This window comes from Lagenorhynchus albirostris, chromosome 1 (assembly GCF_949774975.1).
Source record: "Lagenorhynchus albirostris chromosome 1, mLagAlb1.1, whole genome shotgun sequence".
Lineage (NCBI taxonomy): Eukaryota > Metazoa > Chordata > Mammalia > Artiodactyla > Delphinidae > Lagenorhynchus > Lagenorhynchus albirostris.
Window position 1 is genome coordinate 28,919,136 of NC_083095.1, and position 18,804 is coordinate 28,937,939.

Sequence of the window (18,804 nt, forward strand, 5' to 3'; positions counted from 1 at the left end):
ATCTGTCTGTTGTGAGCAAAGTTTCCTACTCTCTTTCTTGCTCTGTCTTATCTAATCAAATTTATTATTTATGTAGTTCATATTATAGAGATTTACTTATTGCTTACCTTACATCTGTCAGTTTCTGAGCGTTTAAATACATATATGATTATTGTAGAACTTTAAGTTTCTTATCGTATTTCTAAAGTGTTTGCTTTATGTATTTAAAACTATATTGTTAGATATATAAATGTCTGTGACTATTCTGACGTCTTGCTGGATTGCATATTTTATGAGTACGTGACTACCAGGAATAAAGACTATATTTCCCTACCTCCCTTGCAGCTTGATGTGGTCATGTAACAAAGTTCTGACCAATAGCATAGAGGCAGAAGTGGAATGTGAAAGTTTGGGAAAGTATTCTCAAGGGAGATAGTGTGCCCTTCCCCTGCCCCTTTCTTCTTCCTGCTGGCTGGAATCGTACATGATAGCTGGAGCAGCTAGCTTTCCTTATACCATGATGTGGAAGCTCCTTAGTAAGGACAGCAGAGCTTGGGTGCCTGACACTGTAGAAAATAATCCTTGCCCTGTGCCCCTTACCTGCAATTTTTGTGAAGGAGAAATTAATTCTATCTTGTTTAACCCACTTTTGGGGGGATTTTCTGTCACTACCAACCATCTCTAGCCTTAATGCTGTTCCTAAGTTCTGTTGTGATAGTTGGGCTCTGTATCCCAGCAAGTCTCATAAGACTAAGGAAACTGGACTAACTTAGAAAGGGGGTTCAGATGCTAGGCAGCCAAAGAAAAGATAAATTATCTACTTCATTATGATTGGTGCAAGGAGTTTGGGGTGAACTACAGAGTTAGAGGGAACAGTTCTTTAAAAAGATCACCCTCACTTTTGACACCAATAGTAAGTTTGGGTGAGGCAAGGGTTCCCAAAACTACCCACAGTTTCAATAATTTTCCTAGAAGGACTCACAGAACACAATGAAAGCTACCATATCCCTGGTTATGACTTACTACAAGAAAAGATACATATGAAAATCAGCCAAGGGAAGATGTGTACAGGGCAGAGTCCAGGCACGTTCCTAACATGGAGCTTATGTTGTTTTCTCTTGTGAGGTCAAGACGTGTTACTCTCCTGGCCTTGATGTGCAGTAATTTGCACAACCAGGAGGTTCACCTGAACCCCACTGTTCAGTTGTATTGGGGCTCCATTACGTAGGCATGATTGATTGATTGTCCACATGGTTGATCTCAGTCTTCAGTCTGCAGGTGGACTGACACCCAAAGCCTCCAGTCTAAATCACACTATTGGTCTTTCTGGTGTGGCCAGTCCCTACGCTAAGGTGTGGGCAGCCCCCACCCTAAATCATCCAGTGTGACCCAAGGCCCCCGAGCAAAGATACTGCTTTCAGGCATTCCAGAAGCCTAGAGATCACCTTCTAGTAGCCAAGGGTAATGACCAGCCCTCTTGTTTGGTAGTGTTAATTCTTCAATACACAATTGGACTTTTTTTTTTTTTTTTTTGCGGTACGCGGGCCTCTCGCTGCTGTGGCCTCTCCCGTTGCAGAGCACAGGCTCCAGACGCGCAGGCTCAGTGGCCATGGCTCACGGGCCCAGCCGCTCCGCGGCATGTGGGATCTTCCCGGACCGGGGCGCGAACCCGTATCCCCTGCATCGGCAGGCGGACTCTCAACCACTGTGCCATCAGGGAAGCCCCCCACAATTGGACATTTTTAACGGCTTTCTCTTCATTTCTGTGTAGAGCCTTTTAATCTGAAGCCAGAAGTTGTCTACATGTACTCAGCCTCATCTTGTGGGACCACATGCTTCCTGAGTGCGTAATGACTTTATACTGTGGCTGTGTCTTCTCTTTTTCTGAATTCTTAAATCTAAGTAAACTTGGTGCTGGGTGAAGCCTATTCTGTTTTGTAAATTTGTTCATCGAAAACCGAGACCATTGCTGCTAGCAGAGCAGAGTATGTGTTACAATCTTCTATGCCTTAATTTTTTCTCACACATTTCCCACCTCTTGCTTCAGCAAATTGTGAGAGATTTTAAGTCTTCCTTCCGAATCCCTAATTTGGCTATTAGTCGTGTCCATTTTGTTTTTCAGCTCATCTACTGAATTGTGTATCTCAGCAATCATATTTGTAATTTCCAATAAATTCTTTTTCTCTGATTTTTAAAACTTGCAACTTTTTCTTGTTTTCTGATAAAATATTCTCAAATATCATATCTGAGGATGTCAGTGAGAGTTTTTTCTAAGTTGTATATGGTTCCCTGGATAATCTGTGTTTATTCTTGGGTCAGTGGTTCTGTTTGCTCAATGTGGCCCTTATGGTTCATGCTGTTGGTTTTTCCTCATGGTCCATTTATATTCACAAGTGAAGGGTTAGACTCACTGATTTACGTAGCTTGCATGTTTCTTCTGCAGTTGTAGAAGTGTTTTGCCCCAGCAGCCTTCTCCTGAATGGGAAGTGACTGTAGGTTCTATATAAATGTGTGGGGTATGTGAATGTCACTATCAGGCTTAATTTCAGGTCACTGAACATGCTGACTCACTGGGGACAACCTCCCTGTCCTATTAAAAAAGGAGGACTTTACTCCTTTCTCCTGAAACTGGAGATATTTATTTAGTATAGTCGCCTCCCTGGTCAGAGCTGCCTTTTCTCCTGTCCACCTCCCCCACCCCCATCCCCTGTCTGTTGTGGAGATTTTAAGCCTATATACTTACCAGTAGAAAGCTTCCCTAACCAGATTCTTCACATTTTATTGAGTGTGGTCTCAAGTATTACCTGGGGCTAAGTGTCCCAGGGGCCTGTAGCTCAGTTAGGATGTGTTTGCAGAAGAGTCTGACTGGTTCCCAATGCCACAACCATCCTGCATACACTTTTAAATTAATTAACACTACCAGTTTATTTCTCTTTCCTGGAAAACAGGATAATATTTCCCAGCCTCCTCTGTAGTTCGGTAGGTTTAGATGAGTAAGTTCTACCAGTGGGGTGAGGGCAAAAATGATACCCCCTGGGCTGGTCATAAAACATGATTCCCTATATTCTTTCCTTTCCATGCTAATTTTGGAAGCCACTGCAGATGTTACAGTTGGCAAAGCTACATCATAGAAAAAAGCCTGGATCCATAAGTCAAGGCTTAAATAAGAGCTAGTGAATACTGGTGCCTAACTTGCTTCAAAATGTGAGGAGAGGGACAAAATTTGGGTGCAACCAAGGTGTCCTTCAGTAGGTGAATGGATAAACAAGCTTCGGTACTTCCAGACAGTGGAATATTATTCAGGAATAAAAAGAAAATGAGCTATCAAGCTATGAAAAGACATGGAGGAGCCTTAAATGCATATTACTAAGTGAAAGACACCAATCATCTAAAAAGGCTGCATTCTGTATGATTCCAACTCTGTGACACTCTGGAAAAGGTAAAACATGGAGACAGTAAAAAGATCAGTGGTTGCCAGAGGTTGGAGGGAGGGAGGGTTGAATAGGTGAAGCACAGAGGAGTTTTAGGGCAGTGAAACAATTTTGTATGGTACAATAAGGGTAGATTCATGTTACAATACATTTGTCCAAACCCATAGAATGTACACCACCAAGAGGTAAACCTAATGTAAACTAGGGACTTTGGGTAATAATAATGGGTCAATGTAGCATCATCAATTGTAATAAATGTAGCGTTCTGGTGTGGGATGTTGATGGTGAGGGAGGTTGTGCATATGTGGGGGAAGGGGATCTATGGGAAATTTCTGTCCTTCTTCTCAATTTAGTGTGAACCTAAATATGCTCAAAAAAATAAAGCCTTTAAAAATATAAGGAAATTTATTTCATAGAAAGTCAGGAATAGGTCTGGCTTCATATTTGATTGATACGATAGCTCAATGATGACACCAAGAACGATTTCCTTCTGCCCACTCTGACAATCACAGTGTCACATGGTGACTGGTGGAATAACTGGGGCTTCCTGCATCTTCGTTCATGTTTAATGGGAGGGAGAAAATCCAGAATTCCAAGTATGTCACCTAAGTTACATACTTTCCCCTGGATGGAATGTTGAGATTGACTTAAACCCAACAGGGATGACCATCATTGCCCTTGCCGTCAGGGTGGAGTTAGCTTTCCCTGATGCCCATAGCTGCAGAGGATGGCCAATTCCTGAATGAAAATCCGGAAGTCTTATACCAGGAGGAGGGGTAATGTTTGCTGGGTAAGCACTTGACAACATCCCTGAGAGCAGTGGAGGAGACCCATTACGGTATTGGTGGCTTTCTAGAAGTTAGAACAAGAAAGGAATTTTTTAGAATTTACAGAAGGAAAATATGGGACTAATAATAATAATATATAAATAATAAATAACTAATAATATGGGACTAATAATAATAAATAATAATATATAAATATATTATTTAAATAATAAATAAATAAATAATAAGAAGAATTATGACTATTAGTGGGACCAGTTAAGGAATTTAGAGGTTAACTTTTAGAATATTCTTGTGTTTTAGATTTGAACTCAGAATTTGCCATTAGAAAAAAACATGTTAGGAAACATGAAGAAATTAAGCACACAGTATTTCACAGCAAGATGAAAATTCTCCCTCAGTTTATCTTCAGTTCTCAAAGTCAAGTGGGGATGAGAGACACTGTGGAAACAATTCGGGTGAAGGGTTCAGCAGATGCCACCCCAAAATATGTCACTTTGGCATACTGACTAGAGCTAAAGGCACTTGAAAAACAGCAGGCGCAAGAAGGGCACTTATGCCCCGTTTTTTCCTTGAAAGCAGAAGAGGAGACTCCCTTGTGAGCGGTGCCTCCCTATACGGGAGGAAAGTTCAGTCTTATCACCAGAAATAGGAGTCAAGGCTGAGCGAATTCTGCACATGACTGTCACGATAATTTCTCTTCCTTTAGTTTCCCAGTATATTTTACTTTTCCACAGTTTGCACTCTCTTCAAACTACTGTATAAATACTTCGGTTTTTCCACTTCTTCGGGTCTTCATTTCCTTGTTGAGACCTTGATGTTCATGTAAAAAAAAAACAACTTAGTATTCTTTTCTCTTATTAATCTGTCTTATGTCAATTTTATTCTCAAGCCTACTCAGAAACTCCAAAAGAGTATAGGTAAAACATTTTCCTCCCCTACACAGGTGAGATAAGGTAAAACCACATGCACTCCTAGTAGAAATTTTGTTGATATTCGAAGAGTAACAGGTATTGAAATAGAGCACAAACAAAGGGATACTGTTGAGGTAACAGATGATGTCAAGGGGGTCTGATTAGCTAGATGTGGTCCAGTCAGTGGCTGGATGAAGAAGCCTGAAGAGCACTGTCCTCTCCTAAAATGGGGTTTGATTAGTTCCTACCCCTGGGGCTTCTCCAGATCCAAACTGATGTCCATGCAGAATTGGTGTCCAAGTACTGTTCAGAATGAAACCTCTTTTAGGAAAAGGAACAGTCCTCCTCCCTCCCTACAGCTTCTAGGTTTAACTAGAAAGTATCAAGAAATTTTGAGATCCTATAAAGTGTGTAAGATAGAAAGGGCCCACTCTTCCCATAAGGCATTGCAGTAGAATCCTTCACTATTGCAATAGTGCCCATGTGGGTACTTCACACCATATTCTTTTTCTAAAGTACAATGGCAACTATATCACCCTCTTTCTTACCAATCTTTAAGGTCTCCCTTTGCCTGTACAATTAAACACAGTTAAGACTGTCTATCACACAGCATTCTCCTCCTTTTGTAGTGTTTACACACTGCTATTTTATGTGTACCCTATGCTCTAACATGGACAACTATACTTGAACACACTTGAGTTTTCCACCACTGACCCTGTTATTTTGACTTCCTAAAATGTCTTCTGTATATAAGGAAAAACCTACAGTTATCCTCCTGTGTCTTTCTTTTCTATGTGTTTCCTTTACTACTCACACAGAACACTGCACTTCTGACACTGCTGGTTACCACATGTGTGGAGGTTTTTATCTCCACACCAGGCAAATCTCTGAGACAACCATCTGGATGTCCTACAATTTAATTCAGTCCTAACACTATTTACCCGGAGACTGTGTCAGTTCCCTGAGGTTAAAGGCTCAGTCCCACAAAACTGCTCTCACCCCTCCTCAGCTGCCAATTGCAGGTGATAGGTCCCCACGGTATCCACAACTTCTGTGTGATTTGGCAATAAATCCGAGGTTTCCACAACCCCCTCCTCAGGTTCAACTAATTTGCTAGAGCAGCTCGCAGAACTCAGGGAAACCCTTACATCAACTACCTTATTAAAGGAAATCACAAAGGATATAGAGGAACAGCCAGATGAAGAGATGCGTGGGGTGAGGTCTGAGAGGGTCCCGACTACAGGAACTTCTGTCCCTGTGGAGTTGGGGTGCATCACCCTGCCTGTGTGGTAGTGTTTGCCAACCTGGAAGCTCTCCAAACCCCATACTATTGGGATTTTCTGACGGCTTCCTCACATTAGGCATGATCAATTATTAACTCAGTTTCTGGCCCTGCTCTCCTCTGGAGAATGGGGCAAGACGGCTGAAAATTCCAAGTTTCTAATCATGGATTGGTCTTTCTGGTTACCAGTCCCCATCCAGGAGCCATCCAGGAGCCCACCCAGAGTTGCCTCGATAGAACAAAAGATGCTACTAGTGCTTTTATCAGTTAGGAATTTACAAGGGTTTAGGAGCTCTGTGCTGGAAGTTGGGAGAAAGGTACAGGCAGAGACCAGTACACATATTTCTTATCATTTCCACCTTCCGTCATCAAGTCCATCTTGCAAAACCTGACACACATATATCCACACACATACACATAGTTTAAATGGCAAATAACAAGGTAATATAATGTTGCCAACGTATATTAGAATTATCTACTTCTGAAACACATAATGAAATGCTGCTCTAGGTCATGAAGAAACAGGTGAACATTCTAAAGGAATGGGAAATGTAGATTAAAAGGAATACAAATATTTTCCCAATAAGTGAGGGAAATATTCAACCTCACTAACAACAACAACAAAAAAGCACAACAATATGAGATTCTCTTTTCAACCTATAAAATTTATAAAATTATAAAAATTAGACACACGCACACCTATACACACACATTACACCAGTATTGACAACATGGCTGTCTCATACAGTGTCTTTGATGGTGTACTTGATTGTTTCTGGTATGCATAGTAAAGGATCATAATACTGTTCAGAAGTTTGACCCAGTAATTTCCTTTCAAAGAATCTCTCTTAAAGAAATAATCAGTGATACACAAAGACTTATACATGTATATGTCCCTTCACCATAGGAACGGACTTTATATAGAAAAGCTATCAACAATGTCAAGGGCTAACAATAGGGGATGGATTAAATGAAGAGTTGTAGCACCAATCAATGGAATACATATCACTGTTTTTAAAAAGTCATGTATTTGAAGAATATAATAACATGGTAAGAAAAACATCATACAATACTGAGGTAAAATGGATGTACACTTAATTGAGTAAAAACTCAATACACACAACAAGCAGCCTAGAGGAAAATGGAAATATTCTAAAATGTTAAGTGTGCTAGTTTCTAGTGAATGGATTATATGCAACTCCTTTTCTAGTGAATAATTTTCTCTATTTTCCAAGTTTTCTATGAATTTTTATTACTCTAGATTCGAGAAAAAGAGATCCTATCAGTTAAGACCCATATCAAAAGCCACTATCACTCTGAATTCTTTTCTAATCTTCACATCATAGTATGTAGTTTCACTCTCCCCTCCAGAACACGTGCCTATGGTGTCTCTATTTCCCCTTTTCTTAGATCCTCCTACTCAAGAGAATTTAAAGAGGAAATCATCTTTGTGTCTTTTGAAATACATGGTCTACAATTTAACTTCGTCATTAATTGGCCCCCAAATTTCTGCTGCTTCTGCCTTTTATCACTCATGATCAGCATCTAGAGAAGACTGACACTCCAGCTTGATAGATGGCGCGATTCCTTCAAGTGTCACGGAAGACGCTGTTTACAGAAAGTAGCAGAAAGAGAGATACAAAGAGAGGAAAGAGGAAGAGGAGGGCAAATCACATACACATTGTTAACAATCAAGGGAAGGAGTGTAGGCATTTTGAGTTGCCTGTCAGCTCCCGCAAAACCATACTACTATGTCAAGGGTTTAAACACGGTTCCAGATCTACTCTTTCAACATCAGAGCCCTGAAATACCCCTACCCCCCAGACTGCAAGTCCAGGAACTCCCCTGAGAACTTAGGAGAAAGACGAGCCACTTCCTTTGCCTGTGACTGGGGCTGCTGCCCTGCACAGGGCATGGACGGGCTCAAGGGAGAAGAAACTTGATGTGGGGAGCCGGGGCCCCAGCTCTAGAGGTACCATGCAGGTACTGAGTCTCAGTTTCCTCATCTGTAAAATGAAGATGACACCTGCCTCACAATGGTATAGAAGAAAAAAACAGCTGGCAAAACAAAAAGAGTTCTGTACTGTTTTTGAATTTTGAGAAAAAACACCTGTCAGGAATTGCTTTACTGAAAAAGAAAGTTGAGGAACTGGAATACCATATCACAAATTAAGGTGTTTTTTATTTTAAACACATTAAGCTTTAGAAAAGTTCAGTAAGTTTAATATGGAACTATTTATATCAAGTGGTACAAAACTGAATAATTTATTTGCACGCTAATCATTATTAAAGTCACTTATGAAATTCATCTAAATGTTTTACCAGCTTTCAGAATAACTAGATCACAAAGGTCCATATGTGAAGATACAAAAATAACTTAAAATACACTTGCATGAGGAGAATGCTTACTCATTCAAGGAGAAGATATCAAAGAACTAAAACCATACTTGCTTTGAAAATTTTTAGTCATTTTTTTCATCTAAGTAGTTCTATAACTAGTATAGTAATTTACAGCTAAGATGTTCACTTCGATTCTTAAATTAGAAACTCAGATCTGATAATAGTTTTGATATTTTATATGCTTTTCTTCCACAGTAGGTAATCATTTATTTATAAATTAATTATTAAACAAAATCAATATTATTCAAATAATAACTAAGCACCAATTGTGTACCAGGTATTATTACTCTTTTCCTTTCAGAGCTAAAGTCTTGTCAGTTATGTGTTGTTAGACACTAAAGGGCATGCTTTCTCCACCTGTTGTGTTTTCTGTAGAATCACTCTCCTCCCAAACAACTGAAAAAGTATGTAATTTATAAATATCTTGAAAATTTCTTGGTACATTCACTTTAACACTGAAGTAATTATTAAAAAGAGAAAAACTACACATATACACTAATTGTGGCAGCTGTCCCCAGGATAAACGATCACAGCATTCCTGGGATTGGCCCCTTTTCCCCACCCAAGTGTTTGTGGAAGAAAGTCTGGAGCTGCTGCCAAGCATCCACCTGGGCCCTGGCATGAGCCCTGGGCTCCCCTCCCCAGATGACAGGACTGCCCACCAAGGTGTGCAGGGAAGCCCGGCACATGGGGAAGTAAGGAGGCTCAATGTAGTGTCCCGCCCCTGGGTAACAAATGATCTGGGGCTTCGCCTTACTATGGGCCTGCAAGCGTTTCGAGGCCTCATTAGCATAGAATTCACTCTTCCAGTTGTGGTCATCCTGACCCACAAGGAACAGGAAGGCACACTCAGCCCTTTCCACAGGAATGAAGCTCTTCTGATCAGGTCCTTCCAAAGGGCTGTTCAGGACATCCAAAATGTCTGTTAGGCCATCTTTGGTCACCTTGAATCGACTTCGGCTGACACCCACAGGCGGCAGCGTCTCACCCTTGTAGTGTAAGGTTCCGCCGACACTGGCCACAGAGCCATTGATGATGACAGCCGCGGTGATGCCCTTCAGGAACGAGGCCATGGAGAGGCAGAGTTCGCCTCCTTTGGAAATCCCAAGCAGCCCTACCCCTGGGCCCTTTACCTGAGAAAAGGCCAAAGGGAAAAGGAGAATGAGTCCGTGAACAGTGCAGTGTGGCGAGTAGCGCCTGGACTTGAGAGTCGGTTAGAACTGAGCGTGGATCTGGGCTCTCCCACTGACCAGGGTTTGCAGCCTTGGGATACTGACTTAGCCTTCCTCTCTACCTTGCTTTCCACAATTTCTCCATCACCATTCCTGGTGTCTTCAACCATGTGGACGACAGCTAAATACTCTGGCCTCTCGGTTCCTTGACCTCCAAACCTCCCATTATCTTTTTCTCTCCCCGACCTCAGACACACACTCCCATTGTCATAACCTAAGTCAAGTCATCAATAAGTACATCATCTCCAAAACATCAGCTTCAAGCATGCTACTGTCTAATCACCAACTTATTTACCTCCAGTTTAGCAATTCTAGTACTGCCCACTCCCACCTCTTTGAGACCCTGACTACCATTTTTTCCCTATCAGTACCTCTCATTTTCTCACTTCTCACCTCATCCGGCTTAGATTTCAAGCTTCATCGTTATTATTATCGCTCCCCTGCAAACACTCCTAACTCCCTTAATACCTCTCTCCCTTTGGTCCTACTCGCCTAGAAAAGTGCTGACCTCAGTTAGCACCTGTTATTCACTTCCTCCTGGCCTGCATTTGTGCAAATGAACACTGCTGGAGAAAAAAATGCATGCTTGTTGGGCTTCCCTGGTGGTGCAGTGGTTAAGAATCCGCCTGCCAATGCAGGGGACACGGGTTCGAGCCCTGGACCAGGAAGATCCCACATGCCGCAGAGCAGCTATGCCCGTGCGCCACAACTACTGAACCTGTGCTCTAGAGCCCGCGAGCCACAACTACTGAGCCTGTGTGCCTAGAGCCCATGCACCTCAACAAAAGAAGCTACTGCAATGAGAAACCTGCGCACTGCAACTGAGTAGCCCCACTTGCCACAACTAGAGAAAGCCTGCATGCAGCAACAAAGACCCAACGCAGCCAAAAATAAATTAATTAATTTTAAAAATATATATGCTCGTGCGGACAGATCTTACTTTCACGTCATGACCACAAATTTCAAATAAGCGTCCATATTGCCCCTCAATCCTGCTTCCCTGATGTTTGCTTTCCACTTCTCCAAAAGGCCATTCCACCTTGTCTCCTACCTCTGTAAGCCCCTTTAACCCCTATTCCCCTTCACTAAAAATAGAAGCTATCAGGTAGGAACTTGTCCTCAATTTTCCCTTCCAAGTCTACGTAGTTCTACATGAATCAAGCTCTCCTTCCTTCCTGTTTCCAAAGTATCTCTAATTCAAGGCCACCCTCTGCTTGTGCTTGGGATCCCATCTATTCTCATCCTCAGGGACTTTGCTCCTGCAATTACTTCCTCCTTCTCTCCTTCATAACTTTCCTCTTTACTGGCTCATCCCCATCAGTGTACCCCAAGCTCTAGTACCTCTTACATTTTAATAACAATCCTTTGAGCTTAAATCCACTCTGCCCCACTTTTCTACTCCCTTTCACAGCAAAACTTGTGGGAAATTTTGTAGTTATTTTCTTTCTTCATTTTCTACTCAATCCCCTCCAGGGTAATTTGGGTTTGCCCTATTCCATAAGGACTCTTCTTGTCAATTACCAAACTCTTCTGTTACAAATGCCTTTTTATTGACCTCTCAACAGCACTTTTTGTTGTTGTTACGGTTTCTACAAGAGCACTCTTAACTGTTTTCAGCCACTTATTTCTCATAAAGATACTCGGAATGGGATATTACTGTCATCCCAACTTTTGAGAGGAAGAAACAGAGGCCCCAAGGTCATGAAGCTAGTTAAGTGGCAAAATCAAACCTCAAATTTAACTTTTCTCTATCAAACATATTGTGCCGGTTCCACTACACCGCATCACATTTTCTAAGAGCTCCAGCACTTCCATCCCCCTTGAGCTCTGACTGAATTATAAAATAAGCAAGGTCTATCTTCTAATCCTCTGATATCCTGAGCCCTCCAAACGCTCCGTACTACCTAGGTTCTTTGTCACCAGGTTCTTTAAAACTGAATCCTCTGCTCTCAGAGGGGCACATGGAGGAGAGGTTTATTAAACACAAACATTTAAACTAGAGACACTGATCTCGTTCCCCTTTTCCTCTACTTCCTGTGTCAAACCCAGGTTTCTCAATGTGTTTGGGCTTGTAATGAAATAGTATAAAATACTGGAATTTAAAATTCCATAATTCCAACTAGGACATCTTTACTAGCAGGAAATCTATTACAGCTACATCTAATTGCATGGAAACTGTCTGGGAGAAGCGACTATGAAAGGTAGTGTGTGTTGGGGGCAGGAAAGGGCTGTCATGAATTTGTCAAGTTCTGTGAAAACCAAGAGCATTTAAGAGAAGGAGAACTGATAGGCAGAACATAAAAATTAGAGGAAGTTCCAACCTGAGGGTGATTAAGCAGGTAGTTCATAGCTTCTTCAAAGTACTCCAGGTGGAGGTTCTCTATGCTCTTGGGGAGGTCTTCATAGTTATAATAAGCCAGAGCCATCACAGCAAAACCCTTCCCAGCCAGCAGACTAGCTCGATATTCCGGAAGGCCACGTCCAGTTCCAGAAATGTCCACAATCCCAGGAAAGGGTACAGGTCCTTGGGAAGAAACAAAACACAAAACTAAACTATACTTGAAACTCTTTGCAGTGGCGTCAAAAGCCATTTTTACCTATTTGGTGATGTCAAAGTTTTCTGTTGACAATCAGAAATGCTGAATGGCTCTGGTCTTCAAAAATCCAGACTGTGGCATAGGCTAAACCCACATTCCCTGCTATACCTGGGGCCTCAAAGCCCCACAGATTTTTACAAAGAACATGTACTATTTTTGTGGTTAAAAATAATTTAAAGGGACTTCCCTGGTGGCGCAGTGGTTAAGAATCTACCTGCCAATGCAGGGGACATGGGTTCAAGCCCTGGTCCAGGAAGATCCCACGTGCCGCAGAGCAACTAAGCCCGTGCACCACAACTACTGAGCCTGTGCTCTAGAGCCTGCAATGAACACCCAGTGCAGCCAAAACAACAACAACAACAACAAAGACTCAATTGGCAGGACTTCCCTGGTGGCCCAGTGGGTAAGACTCTGTGTTCCCAATGCAGGGGGCCGGGATTCAATCCCTGGTCAGGGAACTAGATCCTGAATGCATGCCGCAGCTAACAGTCCACATGCTGCAACTAAGAAGTCTGCATGCCGCAACAAAGATCCCAAGTGCTGCAACTAAGATCCAACGCAGCCAATAAATAAATAATTTTTTTTAAAAAAAAGACTAAATTGGCAAAATTCATACAAACCCTCCAAATACCTTGGCCAAAAGCATTGCCGTTGGTCCTTCTAAATCTCAGATCCACCCCCTCTGGAACTCATAAGCTCTCACCCTTTGCGATAGTCACAAGACATCTAATGCACCTGGCCCCTGCCTCTTTTGATTCACAGCTGATAAAAGGAGGTATATTTCATACTGTAAAGACCTAGTTGCTTCCATTAAAAATAATCATGCTTTGGCAGAGCAATCTTGTCACAGAGCAATCCCAGGAGATGAAGACCTTAAGCATCATACCTTGTATCCTGGAGATTTCCTCTTGAAAAAGACACCTCCAGAAAGACTTTTTTGACCCCACTGGGAAGGCCCCTTTCAATTACTTTCAATTACTGCTAAACAACCCTTGTGCTGCCAAACTCCAGGGAACAGACTCTTCACTTACATGACACATCTGAAAAAAAGCACCAAACCCTCACTGGACCTCACATCATAGGATGACCTGAAAGTAAAGATTTCCTAGAATTGAAGCGCACGACATCTGACCAGACAGCTTTGCTAAGACGTCAGGGCCAGTACTGTTAGAAAGTTCAGGATTCACATTCGTCTTTTCATCTGGACTGTTAACTGACTCTGGATTCTTATCCAGATTCAGGGTAACTGAACTTGCAACCTCACATGCTATGCCAGTAATAACACATTTGGTTACAAACAGTTCTTTTAAGGTAAGAATACTGTTTTAAAATGTCTTTTAAGTTTTGCTATCTTCATGAAGAGTTCATTAGGTGTTGCCTCATGTTTATGCCTGCACTGTACCTTCCTGAATGCACTTGGTTAACTGTTTTAGATTGACGATGCCCTTGTTGTATTTGCTAGTCTATTTTGCTCTCCTGGCTGCTTTAAACGGGGACTTCCAGGAGGCATCCATGGCTCTGGGTTCACCTCAGTAGGGATAACTTTTCTCCCCGAAATCAGAGTAAGTGCCAATAAATATTTGTTCAGTTGGCTATCTTCAGGCCTAGGATCCTGGTTTAGAATCATCATACAATTTGGAATTGTCATGTTACTTTTGATTCTATACTTGTTTCCTGTCAAACCTCTGTAAAAATGATATATACCAAAAGAGATGATCTCTAGTTCTTAGGGTCTTGAGAAATATGGACTATAGATGGAAAGTTCCTGAAAGTTCTCCCTCCTACCCCTCCTTGTTACTCAAATGTGACCTCACTAGGTTTCCACTCTGTGCAGTTTCCCTCTAACAAGAGACATGACACCCAGGAAAGGTCCTTCCTGACACAGAAGGACAAAAAGCCACTCCACTGACTCTTGATCATCGATGGTTTTGGAGAAAGATCGTGATTAAAAGGGAGAAATGTGAAAACTAATAAAGGGAAACCGCACTACAACGGAGTAAGGAGGACAGAATTGGGGAGCTTTCCTGCAGTACCACTCCATGTCAATTATAGGAAGAATTGTCAATTACATCAACAGGAAAGAATCATCAACTACAGGCCCCAACAGCAAAAGATGTAAATGGCCTCCCCTCCAAGAAACTGACTACCCCAACAACTCAACAGTAAAAAATCACCATTATCCCAAACTCTCTTTTCTCTGATGGACTTTTGTTCAAAACAACCCCTCCCAGCTTCCTCCTTTTTCTCTATAAAATAGTGTTCTTCTCCTTGCTTTGTCGCACTTGCCTATGGTTTTAGCCGTAGCTTGCTTGTTCCAATTTGCAATTCTCTGCTATTCCCAAATTAATCCATTTTTGTTAGTCAAGTAACTAACTTTTATATTTAAGGGCAACAGTGGGGGTGCAAAATGATACAATCACTTTGGAAAACAGCTTACAATTTCTTATAAAGTTAAACATACACTTAGGTTATGACCCAGCAATCTCACTCCCTGGTATTTACCCAAGAAAAATGAAAACTTGTGTTCACACAAAAACTTGGATGCAAGCGTTTCCAGTGACTTTATTCTTAATCTCCAAAGACTTGAAACCCAAACGTCCTCCAACTGGCGAAAGAATAAACAAACTGTGCCACATCCATCTAATGGGAAACTTCTAAGACACAAGAAGAAGGAACTACCAATATATGGAGCAACAGGAATGAATCTCAAATACATTATGCTAGACTCAGACAGCTACCTATGGGCTTCCCTGGTGGTGCAGTGGTTGAGAGTCCGCCTGCCGATGCAGGGGACATGGGTTCGTGCCCCGGTCCGGGAGGATCCCACATGCCGTGGAGCGGCTTGGCCTGTGAGCCATAGCCGCTGAGCCTGAGCCATAGCCGCTGAGCCTGCGCGTCCGGAGCCTGTGCTCCGCAACGGGAGGGGCCACAACAGTGAGAGGCCCGCGTACCGCAAAAAAAAAAAAAAAGCTACCTACTGTGTATAAGTCTAGTTATGTCACATTTTCACTATTTACATTAAAAGTTTGTATTTAATGTGCAAATTTTAAGGACAATTTATAAGGCAAATTATACTCAGACCTTTAATAATTCAGTACTAACCATCAAAGCCCTGTCAGTACCTGTTCCCCTTCCCTCACTTTCCACTATTCTGAATTTTATCAATCTCTTGATTTTCTTTACAGTCTTACTACTTGTAAGTATTCCTTAAATGGCATTTTGTTTATTTTGCCTAATTTTTGAATTTTATCTGAATGTAATGATACTGAATGTGTTCTTTGGGGACTTGATGTTTCCATCAACACTGTTTTTGAGGTTCATCCATTTTGATTCTTGGTTTTTAAAAAATATTTATTTTGGGCTGTGTGGGGTCTTAGTTGCTGTGGCACGCGGGCTTAGTTGCCCTGCGGCATGTGGGATCTTAGTTCCCTCACCAGGGATCGAACCTGTGTCCCCTGCATTGGAAGGTGGATTCTTAACCACTGGACCATCAGGGAAGTCCCTTGATTCTTGTGACTATATTTCAATCACTTTTGTGCTATAAGTATACCTCAATTTATTCATCAGTTTTATTGCTGATGGATTTAGGCTGTTTCCAGTTGTTTTTGCTCTTACAAACATAAATACCTATTGGTGCACCAGGAGTAGAATGACAGTCAACTTTGTAAGTAAAAGCAATTTTTTCCAGAGTAGATGAATAATTGTGTTCCTTTTTTAAAAACAATTATTTATTTTTGGCTGCGTTGGGTCTTTGTTGCTGCTGGCAGGCTTTCTCTAGTTGCGGTGAGCAGGGGCTACTCTTCGCAGTGCGCTTCTCAATGTGGTGGCTTCTCTTGTGGAGCGCGGGCTTCAGTAGTTGTGGCTCACGGGCTCTAGAACGCAGGCTCAGCAGTTGTGGTGCACTGGGTTAGTTGCTCTGCGGCATGTGGGATCTTCCCGGACCAGGGCTTGAACCCGTGTCCCCTGAATTGGCAGGCAGATTCTGTGTTCCTTTTAGCAGTGTATGGGAGTTCCTTTTCCTCCACATACTGGTCAAAAACTGGTAATGTTAGACTTCTAAATTTTGAGGGTGTTGAGTGTAGTGTTTAGTTTTACTTTGCATTTCCCTGATCCTAATCAGGACAAGCATCTTTTAACTTTTTCATTGGCCTGTTGCTTTTTATGTAATGGTAAAATTAACCAATAATTCAGAAGATTTCCAGTGGATAGCAAGAGGCCTTCTTCCTTCATGGTAATTTTCTTAAATCTTAATATACTCTGGGAGTTAGAAGCAAAGTTGTAAAACTGAGAAACTTCAGAAAGAAAACTTTAGAAACTGCAAACTCCTTATACTTTTTTTTTTTTTAATTACAACTGTCTTTACCCTTTCCTTGCGATGTCTTCGTTCTGACCTCTGTCTTGGAGCAGCAGAGCCACCTCCCCAGCCAGCCTTACGTTCCATTCTTGTCTACTCGAAATTTTCAGGCCCCACAGACCTTCGGAATGTTGGGAGCTACCTACTTACTACCTTTCTCTCTCACAGACAAGATAAACAGTTAGGGAAGCAGGGGGCTTACCCGGCGGCAAGAAGAGCGTGGCGCGCACCCGGCCCGAGCGCACGGGCTCGCGCCGTACCCCCGGCGCCAGGAAGTCGCGCTCGTTCACCGCCCGGCCCAGGAGCCCTCCGGCCTCCGGGTCGTGGCCATCGAGCACCTCCAGCTCCACGGCGAAGGGCGTCTGCACGTCCCGCTTCACCAGCCGCAGCAAGGGCTTCTCGGGCTCTAAAGCCCAGAGGAGCCCCATGGGCTCGAGGCCCGTGAAGCTGCCGCCCAGCGCGGGCGCGCGCTCGAGGTCCAGCTGGCCGTGGGCGTCGGCGCAGTAGCGCGCGTGGGCTCGGAAGAGCGCGTCCTTCTCGTCGCGCAGGGACGCGCGCAGCGTGACCGGCTGTCCCGGGGCCAGGCCGCGCACGGCGATGCGCACGGGCTCGTCCCAGCGGCAGCGGCCCGCGGGCTCCAGCGTCACTGTCACCGCCATCCTGGCAGGGGCCCAAGAGTTTGGGTCACCGGTCCTGAGCTTTGTAGGCCCTGCCAACCGCGCCCAGGGTGTCGGGTCCCATCGACAGCGTCGGAAGGGTCGCAGGAGAGCCGGAAATGAGACCACCATTTTGCGCCTTTTTCAGATCTCAGGTCAACTTCAGAGGGCTGTGAAGAAGGTTAGAAACTAGAGTCCCTCTAGCGACAGGCTGCCTACCTGCAGCCTAAGGCCTCATGGGGCCGAGCAGCCTGCTATAACTCTTTGGAGGGCCGCGAAGTCCTGCCGATCAGTGGCCGACCTTTAAAAGCAAGAGCGAAAGCAGACACACAGGAACTTTATGTTGGGAAGAATTTTCCTAGTTTTGCCTCTTAGAAGTTCTTTGGTTCGTGCAGCGTGGGCTGGACCGGGCTGCCCCTGAAGGAACCTGGCACTTAACAAAGTGTCCAGTCTCCAAAATTAATGTAATAGGGCAGGGCGCGCCGGCCGGACCCCGGGCCTCTATGATGTAGGAGCGTGCGGCCGCCGCTACCTCCTGCAGCCATCCGCCCGATTGGCTCCGACGCGGGCCCCGGGCCGACCGGGGCGACCCCGGTCTCTGGCCCCGCCCCCAGCCCAGCTGCTAAGGCAGACGGCAGCTGAGGCAGCGCCGGCCCCTCGGCGGTACCGAGCCCCTGAGCCTGCCCGGGATACTGTGGTGGAGCGGGGCAGCGAGCAGCCCTTGGCGCGCAGCATTTGCTGCACGCAGTTACTCTGGGCGACCGGTTACCGTGAGAACCCCAAAGCGGGAAGGTTAGAGAGGCGATTAGCGGTCCTTCTCCGCCAACTGTCCGACCGGCGGTGGTCCTCCAGCGGAGAGTGAGGTAAGAGGTGGATCAGACCACGGCCTTCTCCCTGGGGCCCTCCAGGCCCTCCGCAGCCTCCTGCCAGCAGGTGCGCTGGGGAGCCCCAGGACAGGCTGGGGGGTGTCCTGTAGGGCTTCAGAGCCCTTGCCAAGGCTGCCCACTGGCGGGGCCCAGGCCTTGAGGCAGTGGTGAACCTCTCCCCCATGCCCGTCTCTGCGACCTAATGGCAGCGGTAGTCTGCCTGGGTCGCAGTCTGTGGGACCTGACCTCCGCCTTTTGGGCGGCCTGAGGAGCCTGAGGGCCAGTTGGGTTCTGGACGCCTTGCTCCC

The 18,804-nt window shown here is 44.0% G+C and overlaps 1 protein-coding gene across 4 annotated transcripts; it reads right to left on the reverse strand.

Annotated features, from left to right (window-relative positions):
* Positions 1-3,796: 3,796 nt before the first annotated feature.
* Positions 3,797-17,860, reverse strand: LOC132514675 (acyl-coenzyme A thioesterase 1-like). Of its 4 annotated transcripts, none has more exons than XM_060139697.1 (4): positions 17,177-17,860; positions 12,345-12,547; positions 9,780-9,924; positions 3,797-4,262 (listed from the first exon to the last, which is right to left on the reverse strand). In XM_060139697.1, the coding sequence occupies exons 1-4, from the start codon at positions 17,760-17,762 to the stop codon at positions 4,021-4,023; spliced, it is 1,176 nt and encodes a 391-aa protein (XP_059995680.1). In that variant the 5' UTR covers positions 17,763-17,860; the 3' UTR covers positions 3,797-4,020. The 4 variants fall into 4 exon arrangements, with proteins under 4 accessions (XP_059995680.1, XP_059995701.1, XP_059995691.1 ...); XM_060139718.1 differs by lacking the exon at positions 3,797-4,262 and adding an exon at positions 7,052-7,999 and having other exon boundaries at positions 9,736-9,924; positions 17,177-17,859; XM_060139708.1 differs by lacking the exon at positions 3,797-4,262 and adding an exon at positions 7,052-7,999 and having other exon boundaries at positions 17,177-17,855.
* Between the last annotated feature and the right edge of the window lie 944 nt (positions 17,861-18,804).